The 27,285-nt window shown below is 38.6% G+C and overlaps 1 protein-coding gene across 2 annotated transcripts in view; it reads right to left on the reverse strand.

Moving 5' to 3' along the window:
* The window catches only part of LOC143038018 (serine incorporator 1-like), a 78,764-nt gene that overhangs the window by 29,761 nt on the left and 21,718 nt on the right, over nt 1-27,285 (reverse strand). For both annotated transcript variants that reach the window (XM_076206866.1, XM_076206865.1), the window contains exons 2-9: nt 21,782-21,946; nt 17,575-17,655; nt 13,399-13,520; nt 10,318-10,527; nt 6,218-6,302; nt 3,296-3,418; nt 2,926-3,054; nt 2,629-2,770 (exon numbers count right to left, since the gene is read on the reverse strand). In XM_076206866.1, coding sequence (XP_076062981.1) covers nt 2,629-2,770; nt 2,926-3,054; nt 3,296-3,418; nt 6,218-6,302; nt 10,318-10,527; nt 13,399-13,520; nt 17,575-17,655; nt 21,782-21,946 — 1,057 coding nt within the window. The remainder of the gene's footprint in view (nt 1-2,628; nt 2,771-2,925; nt 3,055-3,295; nt 3,419-6,217; nt 6,303-10,317; nt 10,528-13,398; nt 13,521-17,574; nt 17,656-21,781; nt 21,947-27,285) is intronic.

Below are 27,285 nucleotides of genomic sequence, written 5' to 3' on the forward strand. Positions count from 1 at the left end.
GTCTGTTGAGGAAGGATGGACGAGGACAGAAGATAGGGATGAATGAAGAAAGGTTGTGTATGGATGATGCTGCGATGCATGAGGGGGGAGTGGGTGGGAGATGGGGGGTGAGGAAGTATGTGGGAGAAAAAATTTGACACAGCCCGAAGGGATTTCTCCCCATATATTCCTTTTCTGCATGAGGGGACAGAGAGCTGGTGTCGCCAAATTTATGAAGCGGCCTTGCTGTGGATGTGCTGTGTCTTGCGACACTGCTTCTGACCCAGGGCAGTGGACAGGATGCAGGGATGACCCATCATCCAGGAGGTGCCGAGATAAGAGGGAGGGAGGAGGGTGGAAGGGAGTGGAATATGTAGGGAATGGAATGGGTGGGAGTGGCTTCTATGCCATTTCCTTTTAGGTTACCCCCGTGTAAGGGGGAGGGAGCCTTTGGTATATGTATGTATACAATAATACATTACCTTTCCCTTGAGTAACTTACTGGCCAATTCAGTGACTTTTGCTTGTTATAGGTGCTGTGGGTCTCTTACAAAAAAGACTTGGGGGCAATGGATTGACTGATTGTCCACATTCACTTTTCTGGCAAATAACTGACCACTTAACAATAGCCTCATAAGCAATTGCCATTACCCAATTCAAACCAACACTAACCTTAAGGGGATCATTTATCAGAAAATCACGAAAAAAAATAATAATAATAATGAATTCTGAAAATATTTCCTCTAAAAGTGTTGCTCATTAGCTATCTCATGGCTGAGTATGGATGTTGTATCTTGATTTTTACTATCTAAAAAAAATATAATATCTCTTGTGGCTGGGTCGTGTGCACTGTGTACTGCATATCATGTTTTCTGTTGTTACATATATTTTGTAAAAGAAGCTGCGTATTTTGCACAATATTTATGCTTTTGTATGATAAATAATAGCATACAATATGGCAACAGGGACCTGACTGCTTAGCGTACTGTCGTACAGTATGTGAACGTGACTTATTCATAACTTGTCTTTCAAGTAAGTGAGACGTACTATTTTCTAGAGTTCAATTCTGTGCTCAAGTTGCAGTTCTGAACCACATCTTTGGTTATGAACTTGAATATATGCCATCAGCAAGAGGGACAACAACCAGTGCTGCCATAAAACAGCTTAGGATGGCAGATAAAGATAGTCTGTCGCCAAAGATGCATCGTACCAAGAAAAGGAAAAGTACAAGCTTGGAACCTGAGCAATATAACCCTGGTGGATACTAACTGGATTCATCATATAAACCTGTAATTAATCAAAAGCTGGCAATAAAGAGTAGGGTGGTGCCTATGATACCCTTTCAACACCATAACATCCTAAATAATGAATGGGGACCAGTAGCCATGAACAAAAAACTATGACGCTCATTCCTGAAAAACTTAATTTTTGCACATTTAACTTGATTCATATCCAAAAAGCCTTCACTGATTTTCAACTGCAAATCCTTTTCGGATTCAGCATAATTGGGAGAACATTTGGAGGCAGATTTATGTCCTTCTGTCATGGACTAGTAGGATTTTTTCATATATACTTTTTGTTTATTTTTGCTCTTTTCATCAACTTACTTTGGATTTTTTTTCTCATAACAGAGGGATCAGAACATCATAATTTTGCCTTCGTTTCTTCATCTATCTTAGCCCATTATAAAGACAAAAAATAATCAATATCCAGTCAAAGGTCTATCCTCTGAATCAATTTCAAAATGTTAAAAAATTACCCCTCGGGAAAAAAAAAAAAAAAAAAAAAAAAAAAAAAAAAAAAAAAATATCACAATAAAAAAGTATGAGCATAAATGACTTGAAAACTCGGTGGTATCTTCTCTAAGACAAGACAATTACTAGGAAAAAATCTCAGCCACTTTCACCCCAAACAAAAAAAGTTCGATTTTCTAATGGACGATCCCCTTAAACATCTTACTCTTCTTATTCACTATTCTTACACAATTTTGTATTCATATACTAAAATGCATTTTCCTTCTTACAAGGGGAAGGTTGAGTTAAAAGTGTACATCCACCCATACCATACCATATACCAAGGCTTTTTTCCCCCTTACCAGGGGGGTAGCCAAAAAGGACAAGGCACAAAAACATTCCCACCCATTTCATCCCCGAAAACACTCCACACCCCTCCACCCTCCCTCCCATCTTAGCACCTCCTAGATGACGGGTCATCCCTGCACCCTGTCCACTGCCCTGGGTCATCCACCCAACACATACAAAAATCCATTCACTGCCCAACCCCAGCCACCCATCCCCACCCCAACCTGAGCTTTTTGTTGGTGAAGTGTCATCCTCCTCCTATACCATACTGCTCAGGTCAGGGGCAATGTAATAAGATACAGCACCTCCACAGCAGGGCCAAACAGCCAAAGCTGGTTTACCTCCACTGCTTCATTACATGAAATCCCTATCCACTTGAGAAATACATAGAGCAGACAAGAAGACATCTATCTTTTGAACTTTTTTGTGCCCATGATAAAAGCTTTCAATTATCTCTCAATCTCCCCACACCCCCTAACTTCACAGTGTCACAGTCTCCCATATTCCCTATCTATTCTAACATATCATTAAAGTACAAGGGCATTTTAATCATGTATTTGATACTTGCCTTGATCATCCCTGAGGAGAACTCGGTCACTCATGGTGAGCTTGGAGGTCTGTGTGTTAGAGGCTGTCCTCATGCTCGAGTACAATACACACAAGAACCAAATGACCAGGGACACAATAGATTCTCCATCAAACTGTGGTTTCTGCAGATAGACAAAAACAGATGTAAAGCTTTCACAGCTTTAAGACAGCAGTCAATAAACCACTTAGGACAAAATATTAGTTAATATAAACTGACTCAAAAATACAGCTGTCTTGCTGGAGTGAACATAGTTCATGTACAGTAAAATGCACTCACTTGGTCGTTATTAGGGGATTCATTCACTCCACTGATGACTGTACTCCAGTTAGGTTTGCAGGCTTGATCAGGTTGGTTTGTCATTGCTGACCATGTCAAGTACAGGGTATACAAAGTGATCACCGATGCCTGCATCACAAAATAAAACTTATAAATACCACTTGTTCTGAATGTTATTACCTCTCCCAAATATGGGGTCAAGACTCATTAAATCTCTCCTTCACCACCTCTGTGATTCCATCTTTTTTGGCACGACACTGTCCCCAAGGACAGAAACACTAGTTATCAGTAATGATATACAAATATCATATGTATTCAATAAAATATGCTATTATTCCATTTCCAGTTATAAACAATAAACACCATTTACCTGCAAGAGTCCTGATCTAGGTTGTGACTCCTGTACTTTTGGTAGGATGCTTAGGATGCTGACCAATGCACACAAAATCAAATTGAATGAAATGAAGAACTTGTGCAAAGTGCAACCATCAGTCTGCAAATTCAAATTGGATGGAGAAATTAATTCACTACACTGGAAACTATGCGTGGAAACATTAATCATTTCAAGTGCTGCAACTATTATGATTTTGAGGATATATTCCAGAGTTAAGTATCTTTTCCACTATAAGATGTCTTGCACACATGTGGATGTGCACATACATACACACCAAAAGCCCTTTCATCCTTGTCTAAGGAATAGCAGAGTCCATTCACCCACTTCACACACACTAAAACCCATTTGGTACCCTTCCTATCTCAGCACCACATGGATGAATGGTTATCACTGTCCTTCATTACATTGCTCAAACATAGGCAATGCAGGCACAATGATTCCACAACAGGACAAGACAGGTACAGCTGATTTACCCTTACTGCTTAATCATGTGGGTGCTATCCTTATACAGACGCTCCTCTACTTATGTTCATTCGTTTTACGTTTTTTCGATTTTACGTTTGAACTGACTGTAAAAAAAAATTGTAAAAAAAATTTTTTGAGTGAATTTTTTAGTTTGGCGCGCTCTCCTTAGTTCAAACGATACTTGCGCATGACGCTGCGTCCATTGTTTACATTGCACAAACGACAAACTGAACATGCCTTGCCTCATCCTCCTCCACCATCTCAATTTATGTTGCTTGAATTTAATATATTTGAAATTAATGTTATTATTTTACAATGTTATGTGTATAATTAATGATTTAGGGGTGTTTTATAAGATACGGTAATAGAATTTACGGATGTATAGTACAGTAACAACTTACGTTCATTTTCAACTTACGTTCGGCCGTTCGGAACGTAACTAAAACGTAAGTTGAGGAGCGTCTGTATATTCAAAATGATTTACAGAGTAGACAAGAAAAACACCCCTTCATATTGCATCATCCTTTCACCCATTCACAATTTCCCTCTCTTCCCTGTTCCATAGATTTCATGTGAATTCATGGCTCCCTTTACTCCACCCATTCACCTCATTCTTGATCTTTCTCTCACGTTCACTACACCAACCTCTCTTTACCAAACTATTTTTGCAAGTCTACCCACATTCATTTTTTCCATATGCCTAAACCACCCCAGCTTCTTCCTATCTGCCCTATCTAACAGTTCCTTTCCCACCCCAGTTACTTGCTTCACATCCACATTTCTAATCCTATCCATTAATGCAATATTGGTCATATTTCTCAAACATTTCTTAACCACATCAGTGCAATGACGCCTACATAGGCATCATGAGGCACGAGTGGGTATAGGATGCCAGCGTTGGTGTCTTGATTATATACATTTTTTGTAGTTGTATACGAGTTAACTCCGGATTCTGTGAACTGGTTTGATCATGTTTTCTGTGATGATTGTGCCAACAGCACTGTATGGGGCAGAGATATGGAACATAAGAGACAAAGAGAGGAAGAATTTAAATGTGTTTGACATGAGATGTCTGAGATGTATGGTTGGGGTAACATGGTTGTATAGTGTGAGAAATGAGGAGTTAAGGAGAGTGAGGGTGGAAAAAGAGATGGGTGATAGGGTTGATGAAAGCATGTTGGGATCGTTTGGACACATGAAAATAATGAGTGAAGAAAGATTAGTAAAAGAAGTGTGGAAGGCAGAGGTGGATAGAGTGAACATGAGGGGACGACCAAGGATGAGATGGATGGATGGGGTAAAAAGGGCGGTGAGCAAGAGGGGGTTGTCTGTTGAGAGAGGAAGGGAGAAAACAGAATATAGGGGTGACTGGAGAATGGCTGTGTATGGATGATACTGTGATGCATGGGAGTGGGTGGGGGATGGGGGAGGTTAGGGAGTAGTTATGTGTGAATGATCATTTGACACAGCCTGCCTGAATGTATTTCTCCCTGTTTTAAATGTTTCTGCATGAGGGGACAGAGAGGGCAGGTTGCCGATTAAATGAAGCAGCTTCGCTGTGGATGTGCTGTGTCTTGCTGCATTGCTTCTGACCCAAGGCAATGGGTGACATGCAGAGATGACCTGTCATCCAGGAGGTGCCAAGATGAGAGGGTGATGAGGGAGGGGTAGAATGGGGCGGAATGGGTGGGAGTGGAATTATGCCTTTTGACTTTGGCTACCTCCCTTGAAAAGGAGGTATATGTATGTATACACTTTACCCTGTTTTACAAGCATTCTTCATACATCCAAGGGTCTCTTTACCCCCATCCATCCACCTTCTGTGGTCTTTCTCTCAATTTTACACTTCATGCTTGGTCATAATCAACAGTACCATTGGCCCAAGCTGCACAACAGTACTACTAAATACCAAAACTTTGTGATTTAAAAAAAAAAAATTCTTTTCAGCTCATTTAAAACAAGATCCTATTTAGAGTAGAGGTTTTGTGTTTTTCCTCCTGTTTTACAGTGATCTCCAAATATCAGTGATACAAAATTCTCCATATGTGGTACTCTGTGATATAAATTTGACATGGTAGGGTACCAATAAATGCTATATCATTATTACTCTTTAGTTTTGAACCACAGGCCCAATTAGTCCTCCACAGGAGGTAGCTTAAAATACCACATGTAGTGTGGCTTTTAAGCTAGTTTACTATAAAATTCATCTCTACATCCACTCCATTGTCACAAACAACTCCAAATACTTACCGTAATTTTAATAATCACATTCAGCCAGCCAGTATCTTCATTCCTTATATCTCACTTCACTTTTGCCCACGTTCAATCATAACTTTATAACTTTCTAGTCTCACACACACAAAAACATGGTTAAAATTATGGAAAAAACATATAGTTGTCAGTAATCACAAAATACTCATTTCATAACCTTACCACTGTATAATAGACAAAGAAGAGAACCACAGCAGTGATTGAAAGTGCATAATTGAGGAAAGTAGCTGACAGCAGAGCACAGTACCTGGTAAAAAGAAGAGAAATATTAATGAAAATGGCCTTAATCCCTGAAACAGCTTGGAGTCACAACAAAGAAAAATTACATTTGATTTGGTAGGTTTTAACCAGTCTTAAAAAGAATTTTCAACTTGGCAACATGGCAAATAAAATTTGTTTATTACATCCATAACACTGAAAATACTATTAATTTTCTACTTCTCATACCAAACACACTAACACACACACACACACACTTCAACGAACGGACGGCATAGAGGACGTTCCGAAGAAAATTGAAGTTTCGTAGATCCCAAAGCAAAGAGAAGTGCCTATTGTATTTGCAGGGTGGGGGGAAAATTGCTCGTGGGGTAGTGGGAAAGTAGGGAAAGAGAAGGGGAGGGATTGCTGGGGGAAATGGAAGGAAATGAGGAAGGAGTAGACTTGGCCCAGGCAGACAGGCGAAAGGTAAACAAACGGCCCCCCGACCAGCTGAGTGACGATGAAATGTCTAATAAAAATGTAAAGATTAGAAGTATAGATAAGAGCAATACAGTAGAAAGTGATGAGAATATTTTCCAGGGATTTAAAGAGGGTGGGGGGGGGACAACTTGCAAGAAAGATAAATGAGAGTAGTGATAAGAGACCAGCACTCAAAATGGGATAAAGTAATAAGCGGTGTTCCGCAGGGAACAGTACTGGCCCCAACAATGTTTGCTATATATATTAATGATATGGATGAAGGAATTGAAAGCTATATGAGCTTCTTTGCAGATGATGCAAAACTACTAAAAAGAGTGAAAACAGAAGAAGATTGTGAATCACTACAGAGAGATCTATATAAAGTACAGGAATGGAGTAGGAAGTGGGAGATGGAGTTCAATACAAAAAAGTGTAGTATAATGGAATTTGGAAAAAGCAAAAACAGAATAACAGGATCATATAATTTGGGAGAAGAAGGAATAAAAAAAGTAGAAAATGAGAAGGACCTGGGAGTCATTGTTATGAATAATATGTCACCTGAGAAACATATAAGATTTTTGGAGAAACTTATAACTTAATAAGAACAATCAAAGTTGCATTTACATACCTGGATGAAGAAATGGTGAAGAAAGTCCTAATCACCCTGATAAGACCAAGATTGGAATATGCAGCAACGATATGGTCACCAAGTACAAAAAAATGTATAAAAAAACTTGAAAGAATACAAAGAGCAATTACAAAATTGGCACCAACACTCTCAAAACTATCATATGAAGAGAGACTAGAAAAACTTGAACTAGACACTAGAGCAAAGAAGAGAGAGAGGAGATTTGATAGCTATTTACAGAATCATGAAAGGCATGGAAATTACTGATAGAGAAAATCTGATAAAATGGGATGACAGAAACACAAGAGGACACGGAAAAATAAAAAAAAAGACAGCTATAGAAGAGATTTGAAAAAGAACAGCTTTCCTCACGGAGTAATAGACAGTTGGAACAAGTTAGATGAGAAAGTGGTGTGTGCAAAAACAATACATGAATTTAAAAATAGTTTAGATAAAATGAGATATGAAGACGGGACCCCACGAGCATAGCTCCCCTTCCCGTAAAATACAACTAGGTAAAATACACGGAGAAAAATGAGGGTAATAATTAGACAAATATGTGACCTGGGAAGAAATGATAAGTGGTGTCCCACAAGGTCCGGTATTGGCTCCGATTATGTTTGCCATATATATAAATGACATGAATGAAGGTGTGGAATGTTATATGAATTTCTTCGTGGATGATGCAAAAATACTAAAGAAAGTACAGAGGAAGATTGTGAATCATTACTGAAAGACCTAGACAGAATCTGGAAATGGAGTCAAAAGTGGGAAGTGATCTTTAACATCAAGAAATATAGTATAATAGAATTTGGAAAAATAAAAATTGAATATCGAGGAATTATAAAATTGGTGAAGAAGTCAAAAAAGTGAGCTCGGAAAGGGACCTAGGAGTAATTATCAGTAAAGACATGTCACCTGACAAACATATCAATAAAATCGTCAGTGTAACCTTCTACTTACTAAGGTTGATGAAAGTGGCTTTTGATTATTTGGATGAGTAAATGGTAAAGAAAATATTAGTTACATTGATAAGACCAAAATTAAAGTATGCTGCAATACTATGGACACCCAGTACATAAGAACATACATAAGAATGAAGGAGACTGCAAGAGACCATATGGCCTACACATGGCAGCTCCATATCCATCACCAACTGTTATCCCCATCCATAAAGTTGTCTAACCGTTTCTTAGAACAACTGATAGTTTCAGCGCTCACTACATGGTTACTAAGTCTATTCCATTTGTTGACCACCCTATTAGTAAACCAATTTTTGCCTATTTCCTTCTTAAATCTAAATTTGTCCAGTTTAAATCCATTACTTCAAGTCCTGCCCTGTTGTTTTAATATGATGACCTTGTTTACATCACCCTTGTTAAAGCCTTTAATCCACTTGAACACCTCTATTAGATCACCCCACACTCTGCATCTTTCCAGAGAGTGTAAGTTAAGGTACCTAAGCCTCTCTTTGTAAGGCAAATTTCTGAGTCCATGTATCATTTTGGTCATTCTTCTTTGTACTGATTCTAGTGAATTGATGTTCATTCTGTAGGACGGAGACCAAAACTGTACCACATAGTCAAGGATGGGTCTAACTATTGCTAGATAGAGTTTAATAATTACCTCTGCACTTCTATTCGTTACCGTCCTAGCAATAAAACCTAATGCTCTGTTAGCTTTATTCCGGGCACTAATTCACTGTTTCCTGGTTTTAAGGTCTGGACTCACTAGAACTCCCAAGTCTCTCTCACACTCAGTTCTCTCTAAAAGCATGTTATCTAAGTTGTATCTATTTTTGGGGTTCTGTAGCCCTACGTTTTACATGCTACATTTAGAGATATTGAAATTCATTTGCCATTTCACCAACCATGTGAACAATTTGTTAAGATCATCTTACAGAATCTCTGCGTCGTCTCCTGACCTAATTAGGCGTCCTATTTTAGTGTCATCCGCAAACTTACTAACATCACTATTTATCCCGTCATCTAAGTCGTTTATGTACATAATGAACAACAAGGGACCCAAAACAGAGCCCTACCTAGATTTTACTCCATTTATGGTGACCCACTGTTTTCTGTTACTAACCCATTCTAACACTTTTCCTCCTATGCCATGGGCTTTGATTCTATTTAGTAGTCTCTGGTGTGGCACCTTGTCGAATGCTTTGCTAAAGTCAAGGTAAATAACATCGCAATTATCATTGTTATCTGACGCCTTATATACTTTAGTGTAAATGGATAGAAGATTAGTCACACATGACTTACCCTTGGAGAAACCATGCTGTGAATCATGAATTAAATTATGTCTTTCGATGTATTCTCTGAGTCTATTTACTATTACTGATTCAAGCATTTTTCCTATAACCGATGTCAAACTAATTGGCCTGTAGTTGCATATAGATATTGGCCTGTAGTTGCATATATATAGTTGCATGTCCTTCAGTCCACATCAAGGACTTAACAGTGAAAAATAAATAGGGACCAATACCAACCATTCTATTCAAACATCTACAACACCCTAATGCATGCACCTCACAACATATTCATACAAACTAATTTAGATCACAAAACAAACACACATGTGTGGAAATAAATTAAGACATGTTAAAAGCATGAAGAAATACAGTTTTCCATTGCATGTATAAATATGTGGAATGGCTTAGTAGGTGATATAGCCCAAGCTCGAACAATACACGAGTTCAAATCTAAATATGATAATTGAAAATCAAAAGATATAGATTAAGTTGGAACCGTACATGAATTTGAGTCTAGGTATGTTAGAAAATTAGAGAATGGGAGATGGGACCCAACATGCATTGCTCCTTTCCTGTATACTACAATTAGGTAAATACACACTCACGACGAGCATAGCTCCCTTCCCATATAATACAACTAGGTAAAACCAGGTAAATACATAATTAAAGTTCAATAAAGTTTACATTTGCACTTACCATCCTCTGCTTTCCGTTTCTTCATATTTATCTACCCAAGCTTCAGCCCAAGAATGAGCAAAATCGATGATGAGAACTAACTGGATAAGGATGAAGAGAAACCCTCCAAACAGTCCAAAGTAGCGCCATACAATACCAAACTCTCCATGGGGAATGAAGAAGGCACCAATGATAGCTCCAATGAGGATCAGGAACTTCAAACCCCAGAAGCTGGAAGTAAAAGATAAGGGCATATGGTAAGTCTTATAACAACTTCAAAACTATGAAAATCTTAAATTTCCAAACAAGGGCATTGTTTGCCTTATCTCTCTTGTCCAATATGTACCTATGTACCTCATAACATGAACACTATCTATCCACCAAAGGCTTCTTCCCCCTTTAAAAGGAAGTAGCCAGCAAAAGCATACCTACCTTGACTCATTTCATCCCACTCCTATCTGTCACCTATTTGTTTCTCTTTTATCTTAGTTATTTGTGAATGAAGGGTCATCCCTGTCTCCTGCCCAATGCCTGGGTCAGATGAAATGCAGCAAGACACAACACGACCACAGCAGGACCCTACCAATTCACCTACATGGCCACCATCCCTCCTCATCCTCACAGGCAGGCACGTGCACACGCAAACACACACACACACTTTCCCTCCTCCATTTGCCAGCTGTCCGGTTCCCCACTTTCGCCACTGGGCCCCAAAGAAGTATATAAACAAAGAAAAAGTAAACCTGGTTTGTATTGTATGGGAGAAGAGAAATCGTGGGTGTCCAAAATGATATCTCTGCAGTGATAGTTAAATGTATTAAGACATAATTAGCAAAAAAAAATGAAGGAAAATAACGAAGAGTCTGACTCGAATGACAACTTTGAATCAGAGCTATCTAGTGACGCCATGCTGAACCCCGATGTAAATTTTTTTTTTACGATACTCCAGCGACCACGAGGGAATATCACAACGATGCTTTTTCTGGATTAAGTACAAAAGAAGTTTAAATCGAATCTTAGAGATTGAGAGGGAAATGAGCAAAAATATGATTTGGTGGGAGAATGAAATTATGGACTTAATGGACTAATGGATTGCTTAGCACAAGCAAACATTGAAATTTCAGACCTGAGGAAAACTAACTTGGATCTAAGATTAAGGAAATGAAAAATTATATAAGAGCTGAAGAGTGATAATGAAAAGATAAGAATTAATGATACTACCAACAGCAAAAACTTTAAAAAAGAGGTAAACAACAAAAAACGATGACTGAAAAAATCGAACAACTTAGGTGAGGAAAGTATCCAAAAGATTAAGAAATGGAAGAAAAACATTGAAAATAAAGAAATTGTTTTCAAAGAAATTGTCCAACAACAAATGCAGAAAAATGCAAAAGACACAATTATCCAAGTAATTAATGAAAAAGCAAATTGGGTCAGAGACACAGTGGATGGGAAAAAATGTATTGTGGTATATGGACTAAAAGAAAAACATGGTCTGGCAAGGTACATGAGAGAAAAAGAAGAAAAAGAGATAACAATAGCAATCCTAAAAGAAATTAAGGATGGAGACCAAGATGCTGCGGAAGAAGTCGACGATGCATATAGGATTGGTCACTATTCTAAGGATAGAAATCGACCCCTAAAGATAAAACTAAGATCACAAATGGTAGTAGAAGACATGTTGGCAAAAGTAGGTAACTTGGCAAGGAGTGAAAAGTTCTATAAAATATGGATAAAAAGAGAAATGAGTATTGAGGAATTGGAAAGAGAAGACACTTAGAGATGATACAAAGGGGAAAAAAATGCAAAGAGAATGGAGACCGAAAGCAAGGAATTCTATTGGAGAGTAATCGACATGAAACTGAGGAAATGGTACATCAGAATGGGTGAACCAAAGACAGGGGAAAAAAAAAAAAAAAAAAAAAAAAAAAATGGAGAAAGAAGAAAATTGAAAGAGGCCTATACCAAAAGCAGTGCAGTCTCATTGAGCCGCACTTTAATGCTGAAGTTAAAATAGAGTATAGCCATTTGCACTTAATTTAGAAATTATGTAGGTCCATCTAAATTAACTTAACTGTTTACATATGTTCTTTTACCTCCAAAAGGAGATGAGGTTGCTTCCAAAACTATGTAGCATCAGCAAAAATAAAATTCTTCCATGTAACACCTCTATATGGGTTAATTAACTTAGTCCTTACCTTTTTAAAGTATGGAGGGTTTCTCCCATAATAAATTCTGTAAGTCATTAACCACTTCCATACGGTGACACCTACGTAGGCGTCATGAGGAGCAAGTGGGTATGCGATGATGCCGACGTCGACATCTTGATTATATTTATTGTAGTCGTACCTACGTAACCTACATTCTCTCTAAACTGGCTTCATCATATTTTCTATGGTTATCAAAATTCACGGGTGAAAGAGAACGAACGATTGAGCACTGACTTTATTTTTATAATGCGATTATTATGACGCAACATCGCACGTCGGGCAGCTAATGCTGCCAGACGTGCGATGTGCCCCAGAGTGAAGAGGTTAACCATATAATTCTGAGGTACAAAGACACACTTTAGAGAGGTTATAACAAAGAAATCTTTATATTCCATTACTCTACTTGATAAATTGTCCCAATCTATTATTACCAAATAAACTTATACATGTCCTTAAAAAGTAAATAAATATATAAATATAAATAAATACATACATATCAAGGGCTTTTTCCCCTTTACATGGGAGGTAACTAAAGTCAAGAGGTATAATTCCACTCCCATCCATTTCATCCCCATCCACTCCACTCCTATTCACCACCCCTCCCTCCCTCTTTTCTTGGCTCCTCCTGGATGACGGGTCATCCTTGCATCTCACCCATTGCCCTGGGCAATAAATAAAATCAATATATACATACACACATGTACCAATTATCCTCCCCCCCCCTTAAAAGGTTGGTAGCCAAAAAATCATTATATAAAAAACATAAAATCAGTAATGCCCATCTACCTTCTTTACTATATACCTGCACACTGAACTAATACCTGCCATCCCTTTAAATCACCTACTCCAAATGGACTTGCCTTCATTCATTTCAATAAACAGACCCACTTACCCATTCTGAATGTTTGCCCGAGGGTCTTTGCTAGACTTCACACCAATCATTAGGAGTGCCATGGTAAAGAAGAAGAGTGTCATGGCAAAGCAAAGTCTGTATACTGCTAAATATCCAACAACCTGTAGGGTAGGACAGTCAAGTATATTAGCCAGTTGTTTCTTTACCATAGCCCACAAACACAAAACTTATACAGTATATTAAAAAAGTTGAACACTCGCTGAAAGATATTTTCAAGGGTTGGCTACAATGTCCTGAGGTTTTAAACTGATAAGACAATTTTTACATACATATACCAATGACTTTTTCCTCATTACAAGGGAGGCAGCTAAAGTCAAAGGCATAAATCCACTCCTAGCCATTTCATCCCCACATACTCCAGTCCCATTCACCATTCCTCCCTCCCTCTTTTCTTGGTTTATCCTATATGATGGGACATCACTGCATCTTGCCCACTGCCCTGTGTCAGAAGCAATGTTGCAAGACAGCACATGGTGGCTTTACTGCTTGGTCTCCAGGGAGGCTTTATCAGATTCCAATGCTTCCTCTGCCTCTGGGACAGCAGAGCCACCTCTGACCATTACAACAGGAAGAAATGGGAGCAGCAAACAGAATTTGTAGTTGGAACCCAGAATGTCATTTGGGAGCCACTGGTTGATCCCAGGATTGTGCTCATGCTGCCACTGCACATTAAGTTGGGGTTAATGAAGTCGTTTGTGAATGCTCTCCACCAGGAATCAGCCTCTTTTAAGTTCCCTCTTGAGTTCTTCTCTAATCTGAGGCCAAAATCAAAGGTGGGATTTTTTGTTGGACCTCACATAAAGAGGGTGCTTGAGTCTACAGAGTTCTCCCGTAAGCTCAGTAGGATTAAGAGAACAGCATGGAACCATTTTATAGCAGCTGTCAAGGGCTTCCTGGACAACCACAGAGTTAAAAACAACCAGCAGCTGGTGCAGGATCTGGTAAAGGCTTTTGGCACCATGGGATGCAGGATGTCCCTTAAACTTCAAGGACAATATGGGTGCCTACTCAAAAGAATGAGGCAAGCAATTCCACCAAGAAATGGAGGAGATAGAGTGGAGGTACCAGGGCCACTACAATGAGAAAATGATGGGGACTATACTTGGGGGCTGGTGCAGGAGTGCAACCTGGACTACAACCACAAATCCAGTAACTTCTGACATGTTTATGTTGCTTTATAACGGCCATTTTTTTTTTTTTTTTTTTTTTTTTTTTACAAGCTTGCATTATAGAATAAATATATGCTCTGTTGACTTAATTATATGAACTGATAAAAATTAAAAAAAATCTTGAAAAATGTGAAAATTTTGAAATATCAAGACCTGATCACAAACCCAAACTTCTGATTAAAGGATGTTTTTTTTAATAATAATGAGATGTAACAAACCAGAAAATAAAAAATGTGTTACACAGTGTTATCTTTGCACAATAAAATGAGGTCTTTATCTTGTTAGTACAGTATTTATTGACAGAATTCAGCAAAACTTGGTCAGAAGGACTACTATGATGAGCATGACTTTCAGGAAGGAAAAAAAATCCTAGCTCAATTACAAAAAGTATCTGAAGCGGATCAATGTCCTTAAGGTCTATACTGAGGTCAGATGCTGAATAATAGTTATGTACATGAGTATAAATTAAACTAATTAATCTACAGAAATTATAGCATATTGCTCTCCAGTTTATCCAAACAAGTCTTAAAACTTTCAACAATACTACACTGAACCTCTTTAGATGTGTTACAGATGCCATTTATAGGTATAATCAGAATGAACTACAAACACCATGCACTGGGCCTTGACTTGAAAATTGAGAATGGCACAATTGGAACATATAGGAGGACTTAAAAGGGAATTTGCAGGAGTGGATGAAAGGCTTTCTGAAGAACAAATTGATGAAGAGAATAGAGATGAAGGAAAGTTACAGATGGAGTCTCAGAAGATCAGTAATGTTCTTAATAGAACAACATAAGAACATAAGAAATAAAGGAGACTGCAATAGACCATAAGGCCTACACTAGGCAGCTCCGTATCCATCACCACCTGTCATCCCCATCCATAAAATTGTCTAATCGTTTTTTAAAACAATTGATGGTTTCAGCGCTTACTACATGGTTACTAAGTTTATTCCATTCATCGACCACCCTATTAGTAAACCAATTCTTGCCTATTTCCTTCTTAAATCTAAATTTGTCCAGTTTATACCTATTACTGCGAGTCCTGCCATGTTGTTTTATTATGATGACCTTGTTTGCATCACCCTTGTTATAGCCTTTAATCCACTTGAACACTTCTATTAGATCACCCCGCACTCTGCATCTTTCCAGAGAGTATAAGTTTAGGTGCCTAAGCCTCTCTTCGTAAGGCAAATTTCCGAGTCCTTGTATCATTTTGGTAATTCTTCTCTGTACTGATTCTAGTGAATTTATGTCCATTCTGTAGGACAGAGACCAAAACTGTACCGCATAGTCAAGGATGAGTCTAGCTATCGCTAGATAGAGTTTAATAATTACCTCTGCACTTCTATTCGTTACTGTCCTAGCAATGAAGCCTAATGCCCTGTTAGCTTTATTTCTGGTGCTAATGCACTGCTTCCTGGTTTTAAGGTCCGGACTCACCAGAACTCACAAGTCCCTCTCGCACTCAGATTTTTCTAAAAACGTGTTATCTAAGCTGTATCTATTTTCGGGGTTGTGTAGCCCTACGTTTAACACGCTACACTTAGAGATATTGAAGTTCATTTGCCATTTCACCGACCATGTTAACAGTTTATTTAGATCATCCTGCAGAATCTGGCCGTCGTCTCCTGACCTAATTAGGCATCCTATTTTAGTGTCGTCCGCAAGCTTACTAACATCACTATTTAACCCATCGTCTAAGTCATTTATATACATAATGAACAACAAGGGACCCAAAACCGAGCCCTGGGGGACCCCGCTAGTAACATTGCCCCACCTAGATTTTATTCCATTTATGGTGACCCGCTGTTTTCTGTTACTAATCCAAGCTCTAATCCATTCTAACACTTTTCCTCCTATGCCATGGGCTTTGATTTTATTTAGTAGTCTCTGGTGTGGCACTTTGTCGAACGCATGAGGGTTTATGAAATCAATTATGCTAACTTGATGATGCGAAGATTATGTGGCAATTAAGAAACATGGAGGAATAAGTTGTTAGAAGATCTAGATAGGGTGTACTAGTGGAGCTGGGAGTGTGAAAAGTCAAGAAAACTAAGATATTGGAGATGGTTGGAAGAATAGGGCATCACTACTCTACAGAATGGGTATTAATCTAACTACAAAAGCAGCCCAAAAGTGAGTAAGTGAGTGAGTGAGTGAGCAAGTGAGAGTGAGAGAGACAGAGAGGGAGGGAGAGAGAAAGAGGGAGTGAGGGAGAGGGTGAGGGAGGGAGAGGGTGAGAGAGAGAGAGAGGGAGGGAGAGGGTGAGAGAGAGAGTGAGCGAGAGTGTGAGAGAGAGAGGGAGGGAGAGGGAGAGAGAGTGAGAGGGAGAGTGAGAGAGAGAGGGAGGCAGAGGGAGAGAGAGGGAGGCAGAGGGAGAGAGAGAGAGGGAGGCAGAGGGAGAGAGAGAGAGGGAGGGAGAGGGAGAGAGAGAGGGAGGGAGAGGGTGTGAGAGAGAGAGAAAGAGAGAGGGAGAGGGTGAGAGAGGTAGAGAGAGAGAGAGAGAGGGTGAGAGAGAGAGAGAGAGGGAGAGTGAGAGAGAGAGAGAGAGAGAGAGAGGGGGTGAGGGAGGGGGAGAGAGGGGGGGTGAGGGAGGGGGAGAGAGGGGGGGTGAGGGAGGGGGAGAGAGGGGGGGTGAGGGAGGGGGAGAGAGGGTTAAAGAAGGAAGGAGGGAGAGGGTGAGAGAGGGAGGGAGAGGGTGAGAGGAAGAGAGGGAATGAGAGGGGGGAGGGATGAGAGAAGGGAGGGGATGAGAGAAGGGAAGGGATGAGAGGGAAGGAGAGAGGGTGAGAGGAGGTAAAAGGTGAGAGAGAGTGGATGAGAGGGGGAAGAGAGAAAAAGAGAAAAAAAGAGAAAAAAGAGCGAGAGAGAGAGAATCATTAATAACCTTTGGCATTATTCTTAATTTTATTACTTATGCTACTGAAAGGTATATTTACAATAAGCAGAAACAAATTCAAACATCCATGCCATTTACTCACCTCTGAGCAGTCTAACTGTTTAGTTAAGACTAACGGGCTTCCACTGGCTTCTCCACCTCCTGCTGTATCACAAAATGGTACCTAACCAAGGGGAATAAAAAACATTCAGAAACCATATTTCAATCCCTTCAAAAGAAGGTCCCACCCTCAACTGAATAAAAATCATCTAGCAAAAGAAACTAAATAAACTGTATTATTGTAACAGTTTAATACAATTTGTATACATATAAATTTGTGTTGCCCCCATACTGCTGTCCTGACTGTTTATCTAATATATACAAACTTCAGTGGTAGCTCTATGAACCTGAGCCATGTGGCATTCTTTATATTTAGAGTACTTAGTATTCAAATGGTAATAACCAGCATTTCTATCCTTGAGGGCAATGCAACACTGAAGAGGAGATAACAGATGTTTAAGAAGTGCAGCACAATAGAGGGGTAGTGGAAATTAAGTGATAAGGATTATTTTTTAATTAAGTCTCCAATCATACAATAATACTGCTTGGTTCTGATCCAAAAGGATATCACTAAAATCCTTACCATACTGAACTGTTATAGTCAATACCCCAAACAGGGTTTTATGTTTTGAGTCTGTACTCACTGAGGAATGCCAAACCATTTTTTGTAATTCTTATCATCTTTAATTTCTGTTTTCTTTAAATATCTCCTTTTCCATTTCTTGAAAACCCCACATTTTCTTTTCCTGTGCTTCTGTGGTTAGGAGACAAGAATATTCCCATTGTGTTCTCATGTTCTCTATCAATTTTGTACATCCCCCACATAGTGACTGCTCCCCTACCTCCTGCAATTGCAAGCTAGTGACACAGAAACAGTTCTGCACTATTAACATACAACAATTCAGTGTTTCTTCCCACACAAGTATATGGGTGAGCTAGAGAACCAGCGCCAGCCACTGAGGGGCTCTGGGTTTCAGCCATTAAAAAAAAAAAAAAAAAAAAAAAAAAAAAAAAGCATAAAATCCACTCCCACCCATTTCATCCCCACTCCCTCCCTCTTATCTTGGCTCCTCCTGGATGATGGGTCATCCCTGCATCTTGTCCACTGCCCTGGGTCAGAAGCAGTGTTGCAAGACAAAGTACATCCACAGGAAGGTCACTTCATTAAATCAGCAACACCCCCTTTCTATCCACTCATACAGAAAAAGAGAAGAAGAGGGGAAATCCCTTTGGGCTCTGTCAGATTATTTTTTCACACATACTCCCTCACCCTCCATCCCCCACCCACTCCCTTTCATACATCACAGCATCATCCATACACAACCATTCTCCATTCACCCCATCTTCTGTCTTCTCCCATCCTTCCTCGACAAACATTTCCCTCTTTCCTAATGCCCCTTTTACCCCATCCATCCATCTCATCCTTGGTTGCCCCCTCATGTTTACTCCAACCTCTACCTTCCACACCTTTACTAATCTTTCTTCACTCATTCTTTCCATGTGTCCAAACCATCCCAATACTCTTTCATCAACCCTATCTCCCAACTCCCTTTCCTCCCTCATTCCCCTCCTCACCTCCTTGTTTCTCACTCTATCTAGCCTAGTAACCCTTGCCTAGTAACCCTTATCATACTTCTCAGGTACCTCATCTCAAATACATTCATACTCCTCTCTAACATTCCGTGTTTCTGCCCCATACAGTGCTGTCAGCACAATCACTCCTAACAGTGAAGTTAGAGAGAGAATTATCCCCAGAATTATCCCCAGCAATGAAAGAAATAAACGTAACACAAAAAGAAATCAGTGATCAAATTAAAACCCTGGATGTCAGAAAATCACATGGCCCAGACGGAATAGCAAACTGGATACTGAAAGAATGCATGGAAGAATTAACTGACAAAAAATATGATATAATTAAATCATCAATTAAAGAAGGAAAAGTACCATTGGACTGGAAAAAAGCAAACATTGTACCAATTTAAAAGGGAGGTGATAAGGAAGATCCATCTAACTACAGACCGGTCTCACTAACAAGCACAATAGCAAAAATTTGTGAAAGAGTGATCAAAAACAGATGGGTTAAGTACCTGGAAGAAAAATCTATACTGAACCCAAATAAATTTGGATTTAGACAAGGGAGATCCTGTACAACAAATCTGATTTGCTTTTACTCAAGATTAGTATACATAATAGAAGAAAGAGATGGATGGGCAGACTGTGCTTTTCTGGACCTGCAAAAGGCATTCGATAAGGTACCTCATAGGAAACTAATAAATAAGATAGAGTCAAAGGGTGGCATCAGAGGAAAATTATTGGAATGAATGAAAGACTTTCTGATTGGGAGGAAAATGAGAATTGTAATTAGAGAAAAATTCTCCAACTGGGAAGAAGTAAAAAGCGGGGTCCCGCAAGGATCAGTACTGGCCCCGATTATGTTCGCCGTATACATTAATGACACGAATGAAGGCGTGGAGTGCTATATAATTTTTTTTGCAGATGATGCAAAATTACTTAAGAAGGTAAAAACGGAAGAGGACTGCAACTCATTGCAACAAGATCTGGACACAATATGGAATTGGACTCAAAAGTGGGAAATAAAATTCAATACAGTCGTACCTCGGTACTCGACCGCCTCTATACTCGACCAAATCGGTGCTCGACCAAAAAATTCGAGTAGAAAATGCATCGGACCTCGAACAGATTTTCGGTACTCGACTAGCTCGAACAGCGGGTAAGCGTCAGTTCGACTCAGACCGCCAGCGGAGTAAGACGTACGTAGTTTGTTCAAGTATTTCTTCCCAGATTTAAACTTTTTCGTGTTGCTCTAGCCCTTAATGGTAAGAACGGATTAAAATACTTTCCATTATTTCTTATGGGAAAATTGGTTTCGGTGTTCGAACAAATCGGTGCTCGACCACCACCTCAGAACGGATTATGGTCGAGTACTGAGGTACGACTGTATTAAGAAATGCAGCATAATGGAATTTGGAAAGAGTAAAAATAGAATATCAAAAGATTACAGAGTTGGGGAAGAAAAAATAAATAAAACAAACTATGAAAAAGATCTTGGAGTGATGATTGGAATGGACATGAAACCAGATAAGCATATAAACAAGATGTTCAGAGAAACCTACAACTTATTGAGAGCAATCAAAGTGGCATTTACCTATATGGACGAAGAAATGATAAGGAAAATACTTACTACACTAATAAGACCAAAACTCGAGTACGCAGCATCACTTTGGACACCCAGTACCAAAAAGAATATTAAGAAACTAGAAAGATTACAAAGAGCGACAACAAAACTAGCACCGACACTCGCCGAACTTACATATGAGCAAAGACTATCCAAATTGAACCTACCAACTCTGGAACAAAGATGAGAAAGAGGAGATTTGCTAACTATCTACAGAATAATGAAAGGAATGGAAGTTTTAGACAGGAATGACCTATTAATGTGGGACAACGGTAAAACAAGACACGGAAAAAACTTGAAAAAGGATAGTTATAGAAAAAACTTGAAAAGGAACAGTTTCCCACACAGAGCAATAAATATATGGAACAAATTAGACAACAAAACAGTATGTGCTAACACTATACAAGATTTTAAGATAAAACTTGATGCGGAGAGATACAAAGATGGGTCACCACGAGCATAGCTCCCCTCCCGTATATTACAACTAGGTAAATACAATCTCCTTTTAACATCCATTCCCAAATGTATAAGAATCTGAACAATAAATATATACCCTATTTTTTCTGATTTACAGTACTACCCTGTCCTAAATTTCTTAAATATAAACCTTCCCAATCTTAAAAGCTAAGTCTACATAAGTGCTTAAGATTGTTCTTTTATATACTTTCTCTTTTACTAGAGAGAAAATAAAAAAAGGCCTTTGTGATCATGTCTTCATTAATTTTCATGCCATGCATATCAGGCTAAGAGCAAACAAATATGCATGGCAATTGAAATACAAAACCTTAAAAAATATTACTAAGATTGCCTACTCAGCAGCCATCTGCACAAGTGAATCTTGCAGCAAGATGTGACACTAACACGTAAACACACCTAAATGGCCTTTCTTCATGAGATCAAGTTTAAGGTATATAAAAACTGAAAACAAAAGAGTGTGGGACCTACTTGAAGTAAAACTTCCTGTATTTGTTTACCTACAGAAAAACCTTTTCCATTCCTATATTTTAAATCCCAGCTAACATTACAACTTCTAAATGATGACTTTTTTTCTTACCTTCTGCAAAGTGTCCTCTAAGCCTGGAGAGAGCATGATGCAAGCCACAACTGTCCCCAAAAGGAGCATAATGGCGTACATGATCCGGGATGATGTAGAGTTCTTGCATGATGGACAAGCTGAACAGCAGAGGCTGCAAGCAGCTGAGCCACAGCAACACGCCAGCTACAAAAAAGATCAAGGAGGCTCAATGAACTACATGAGGCATGATAACCTGGGCTGTGCAATCGGAACAAAAAACCTCCGACTCTGACTCCTCTATTTTGGGCACCACCGACTCCGACTCCTCTTCATGTAATTAACTGATTATGGCCTACATATTCTATAAAGCCTATACAACACACATACACTCCAATCCTGAGTAGACTTATATCATTATAACTGGTTTATATCAAAGAATAAAGATATATGTTATAGTGTGGCTTTCCTATGTTTGACCTCTTCATTAATACTTTATAACTGAAATAAAGACAATTTTTTTTAAAGGATATTGAAGAAAAGTCAGTACAAAAAAATTCTATAATGTAAGACATTTGGCAGTCAGTACAAAAAAATTCTATAATGTAAGACATTTGGCATAATATATATCTGCAAATAAGTGATAAGTACATTTCAAAAACAAAAATACTGTACTTTATAACAAAAGTTGAAATATAACCTTTGTAAAGGATATACAAACCTAATAAAAAAAATATAATGCAAGATTTTTTTTTACATATATTTTTTGCAAATACAAAATAAAAAAGAAAGAAAATGAAAATACTTACAAAAGAAGTTTAGGCAAATTTCTTGAAAGGAAACAGTAAATATAGAGAAAATAATAATTAAAAAATCTATAATGAAAGACTTTTTACATATATAGCTTTTTCTATAAAAAAAAAAGACACCATATGAAAGATTTTTTTCATTACAGCCATAATCGAAAGTTACAACTAAAAAGATTTTTATGTTTTATTAAAGAATTGTGGATGCCCTAAGAAATGAAAATAAAGTTCAATTGGAGTTAAGGTTCTTCTTACATGAACTAATACATTGTTCTTAAAAATAGAATGGCTTCTGCTATATCCTCTTTCATAGAAGCTCTTAAATCAGACTTAATTGTTTTTAGAACAGAAAATAGTCTTTCAACACTGACTTGGGTGGGTGGCATTGCTGTTACAGTTCTTGCTACATCCCAAATTATCTCTGGGTAGAGAGAGATGGCTTCCTTTACAGACAGTTTTGATGCCCGGTCATACTGTTCCACCTCTTTTAACGCATTGAGAACATCTTGTTAATGTTGCTTGTATATAATCGCTGACACCACTTTTGAATGCTCCATTTTGTCCAGAACAGCTTCAAAGTCTAAATCTTCTTAATTTGATTCTGAAGAGGTTCCTTCTAAGTTACTGATGCTGAAAGCATCTTCTTTAGCCTCAGCTTCAGGTAATCTCTGTGGTCCTTTCATGTGATATGCTATTTCACAAAGTGCCTGTTTTCCTTTGTCAGTTTGGTCATTATTGAGCAAAATTCAGTTCATTGGATCAATATAAATAGCAGCTAACAGGATTTTATTGTCCAACAAAAGACTCTCGTTTTTCATTGAAAGCACAATACCATCAGCAATTAATCCTCCTTTTTTTGTTCAGGCAAGATATAAACTTTTTCCATTCCAAGAAGAATCTACCAGAGGTTAAATCATTAGCCTGGAAATTATTGGTGACAACATAAGGCCAATAGAGCAGACTTTCTAGTTCTGTCACTTGTGACCATTGGTTTTCAGTTAGTGAAACATTTTGGTTATCTAGATCCTCCAGAAAGCTTTTCAGTTCAAGCAAACATTTGATCATTACATAAGTGCTACCCCAGCGTGTTACTTGATCTAAAATGGCTCCTTTTCCAACATGTCTCTTCAGAATAGCATCTGTTTTTGGGGTTCTGGCTATAACTGCTACTTGCCTCAGCTTTCCAATGAGAGTAGCTGCGTGTCGATCATTCAATCCATCTCGTATAGCTAGTTGTAGTGAATGGACAGCACAACGCATATGTTGAATTGTAAATGATTTAGACACTTCAACAATATCATCTAAAACATTACAATTCTCCTCTGGTTCTTCTGTTAGTTCTGTAACTTCTGTTCCTGTTCCAAGAATGTCCTCTTCTTCATCCCATTTTTTTTGTACTTTCTTCAGTAGCTTTATTCATTTTGTTAACTGTACTCAACATATTTGAAGCATTATCAGTTACAAAACATAGAACCTGCTCTTTTTTAATTTCAAAATCTTCTAACACTTCTTCCACAAACTTCTGAATATATTCACTAGTGTGATGTGCTCGAGTGTCTTTTACTGCCAATGTCCGTGTCATCACCTTATTATTTTCATCAACAAACCAGGCATTGATGGCAAAGTAGTTGACTCTGTGGCATGTGCATATATCTATTTTAATAAAGACAAAGCATCCCTTTAGACTTTTTCTAAGCTCTTCTTTCTTACATTTAGCCTCTTCAATTACAAGTCTTCTTATACTTTCTCTTTCCAGTGAAACTCCAAATTTTCTAGCCATTTCTCCATTTAAGCCTAGAAAGGTTGGTTGTGAAAAAAAATGCTATATACACCATTTTTCACCACCATTTCAATGATGTAACTCTTAAACTTTTGTGATGTCATTGTTACAGTAACTTTATCAGAAGTAAAGAAAGTTGTTGTTGTTGTTGTTGTCGTTCCCTAGACTGTCTGTCCGAGCAGTCCCGTCTCCCCAAGAAATGCCACAGCCGAAACTGGGTTTTCCCACAAATCCTTTATAGAGTGTATGTTGTGTTGTTTGCATGCATGATTGTGTATAATGCAGTCTTCCATTATGTGTTGTATGGTATGGGGTGAAGTGTTACATCCTGGGCAGCTGTTCACAATGCGGTCATCCAGCCTCTTCTGGTAGCTTAGAAGTGCTGGGTGGTGACCGCACCACAGTCTGGCCAAGCGGACTCTGTCCTTTCGTGGGAGAGAGGATTCAGAAGGGCATGCAACAGTGTGTTGTCTTTCAGTGTGTTAATGGAGCGGTGAGTGATATGATTATGAATATGTTTCCGGAGGCTGGTATTTGGTGGTTGTGGAGGAAGAGAAGAGAGTATTTGTGCGTAATAAAGGTCTTTGGGTGTTGTTTTAATGTTTCTTGGTGTGTGTGGGTGTTCTGCTATGTAGTGTAGTGGGTGTGATGTGTTTGTGGTGGCTGCGGCAAGTGTTTGTGTGCCTCTCATGTCGAGGTGGTCCTTGACTTTGAGGACTTTTGTTTCATGGTGTAAATGGTCTGTTGGTGTTGTATTTGTGCAGCCTGTAATTGTTTTTAGGGCTTTGTTTTGTATGATTTGAAGGGTGTTGTGGTGTGTCTCACTGAGATTAGGAGCCTATGCAGGACTCGCATAATTCAACACTGAGCGTATGCATTGTTTGTATATTGTTATATTAGTTTCTTTGTTTTGTCCAAATGTCGTTCCAGTGATTGACTTAAGTGCATTAAGTCTAGGTGTGCATTTGTTTTTTATGTTTGTGATGTGTTGTTTGAAAGACATGGATGTATCGTATGTTACACCAAGAATTTTCGGTGTGTTTGTGTGTGGTATTAGAGTGTTGTTGATGTAGAGATGAGGTATGTATTTGTGTTCTATTGTCCAGTTGGTGAGAAGTGTTGCTGTAGATTTGGTTGGAGCTATTTTGAGTCTGTTTGTGATGAACCATGTGTTGAGTGTATCAAGGTATGGCTGGATTATTTCTGCAGCTTTGTCTGTGTTACGATGTGTGCATGTGATTGTTATATCGTCTGCGTAGGAAGAGATTTGTATTTCTGAGTTGTCTGGTGTGGGTAAGTCATGCATGTATAGATTAAATAGTGTGGGGGATAGAACTGAGCCCTGTGGTACTCCATTCTTAATGTTTCTGATGTGCAATGATTGGCCATTATATGACACATAAGCATTCCTACCTGCCAGATAATTGGCCAGCCATCTTTTGGTGTTATTGTGCATGTCTGTGTTATATATTTTATTTGTTAGGTTGTGGCAGGGGATAGCATCAAAAGCTTTACTAATGTCTAATGTTATGAGAAGTGTTCTGTGGTGGGGCCTATCTGAATTGATGCCATCTAAAATTCTTTGTGTGAGGTTTATCAGAAGAGTGTTTGTGGAGTGTAGTGGCCTAAAACTGTGTTGTGAGTCAGCAAGGGGAATATGTGGTGTGACAAGTTGAAGTATTAGGCGTTCAATGACTTTAGAGGGAGTGCAGAGAAGTGTGATTGGGCGGTGCGATGTTGGGATTGTTGGGTCTTTGTTCGGTTTTGGAATGGTGATTATTTTACCATGCTTCCAGATGTCAGGTATAGTGTTGTGTGAATAGCTGTAGTTTGCAATGTTTGTGAGTGCGTGTATACCTTGTGGTCCAATGTGTTTTAGGTGAATGTTGTTATATTATCAGGGCCACAGGCAGATGAGTGCTTGAGATTATGTATTGAGTTTTGTCTGACTGTCTATGAAGGGTGTATAGTCTGAGTCTGTGGGGAAGTCTTTCTTACGTCGAATGGTGCTTCGGTCATCAGGGTGAGAATTGAGATGGCTTGTCTGTGCAAAATGACGTATGAATGCGTTTGCTTGTTGTCTGTTTGAGGGTAGATTATCTGTTGTTGTGATTATTGCTGCGTGAGAGCGTGTAGTGTTACTGTTGGATAGTGTAATGCTGTTGAGTGTTTTGTACAATTTGCTGGTGTTTGTTTTGTGATCAAGTGCATTGATAAAGTTTTGCCAATTTTGTGTTTTTTGTTTGTGTGCTTTATTAGCAATCACAGTGTTTAGTGTTTGTATTTGGTCTGCTATGTTTTGAGGGATAGGTGCGGGGGTATCATGTTTAAGTGTGACACGTTGTCTGATGAGGAACCCTTGGTTCTGACCACTTTCCAATCATCATCACCACCAAAACAAGATGCACCCCAGTTGGCCACAGACACACATACACCAATTACAAGAGAGCTAACTGGGAAGCTTTTACTAAAGAGACAGAGCAACATTTTGAAACACTTAACAGTACACCAATCACAAACATAAACAATGCTGTGCACCCTTTTAATACAATCATACAAAACGCAGACAAGAGATACATCCCTAGAGGCAACAGAAAATCACACAACCCCAACTTCACACCAGAAATCCATAGCTAAAGTAGATGGAGCGCTTACATTAGTAACATTACTATCTTCTTTATTTACCACTTCAAACTTCTTAGGATGATAGCACTGCAAGTGTCTTTTCAAATTTGATGCTCTTGTCAGCTGAACATGTTTGAAATGTGAAACTTTTCTTTTTCAACTTTAAATATCCTTATTTCAATAATTCAATGTTAGAAAGTATAGAGGGGAAAAAAAAGAAGGGGAAAGAAGAGAAGAGATAGTATTATTGCGTTAGTCTACAATTGAAATCATAATTATCCTACCGTTTGGCAACACAGCAGTGGGAGAAACCACTAAACTGATGGAGTGATGGA

This window comes from Oratosquilla oratoria, chromosome 23, assembly GCF_046742065.1.
Source record: "Oratosquilla oratoria isolate Oo_2021 chromosome 23, ASM4674206v1, whole genome shotgun sequence".
Taxonomy (NCBI): Eukaryota; Metazoa; Arthropoda; class Malacostraca; order Stomatopoda; family Squillidae; genus Oratosquilla; species Oratosquilla oratoria.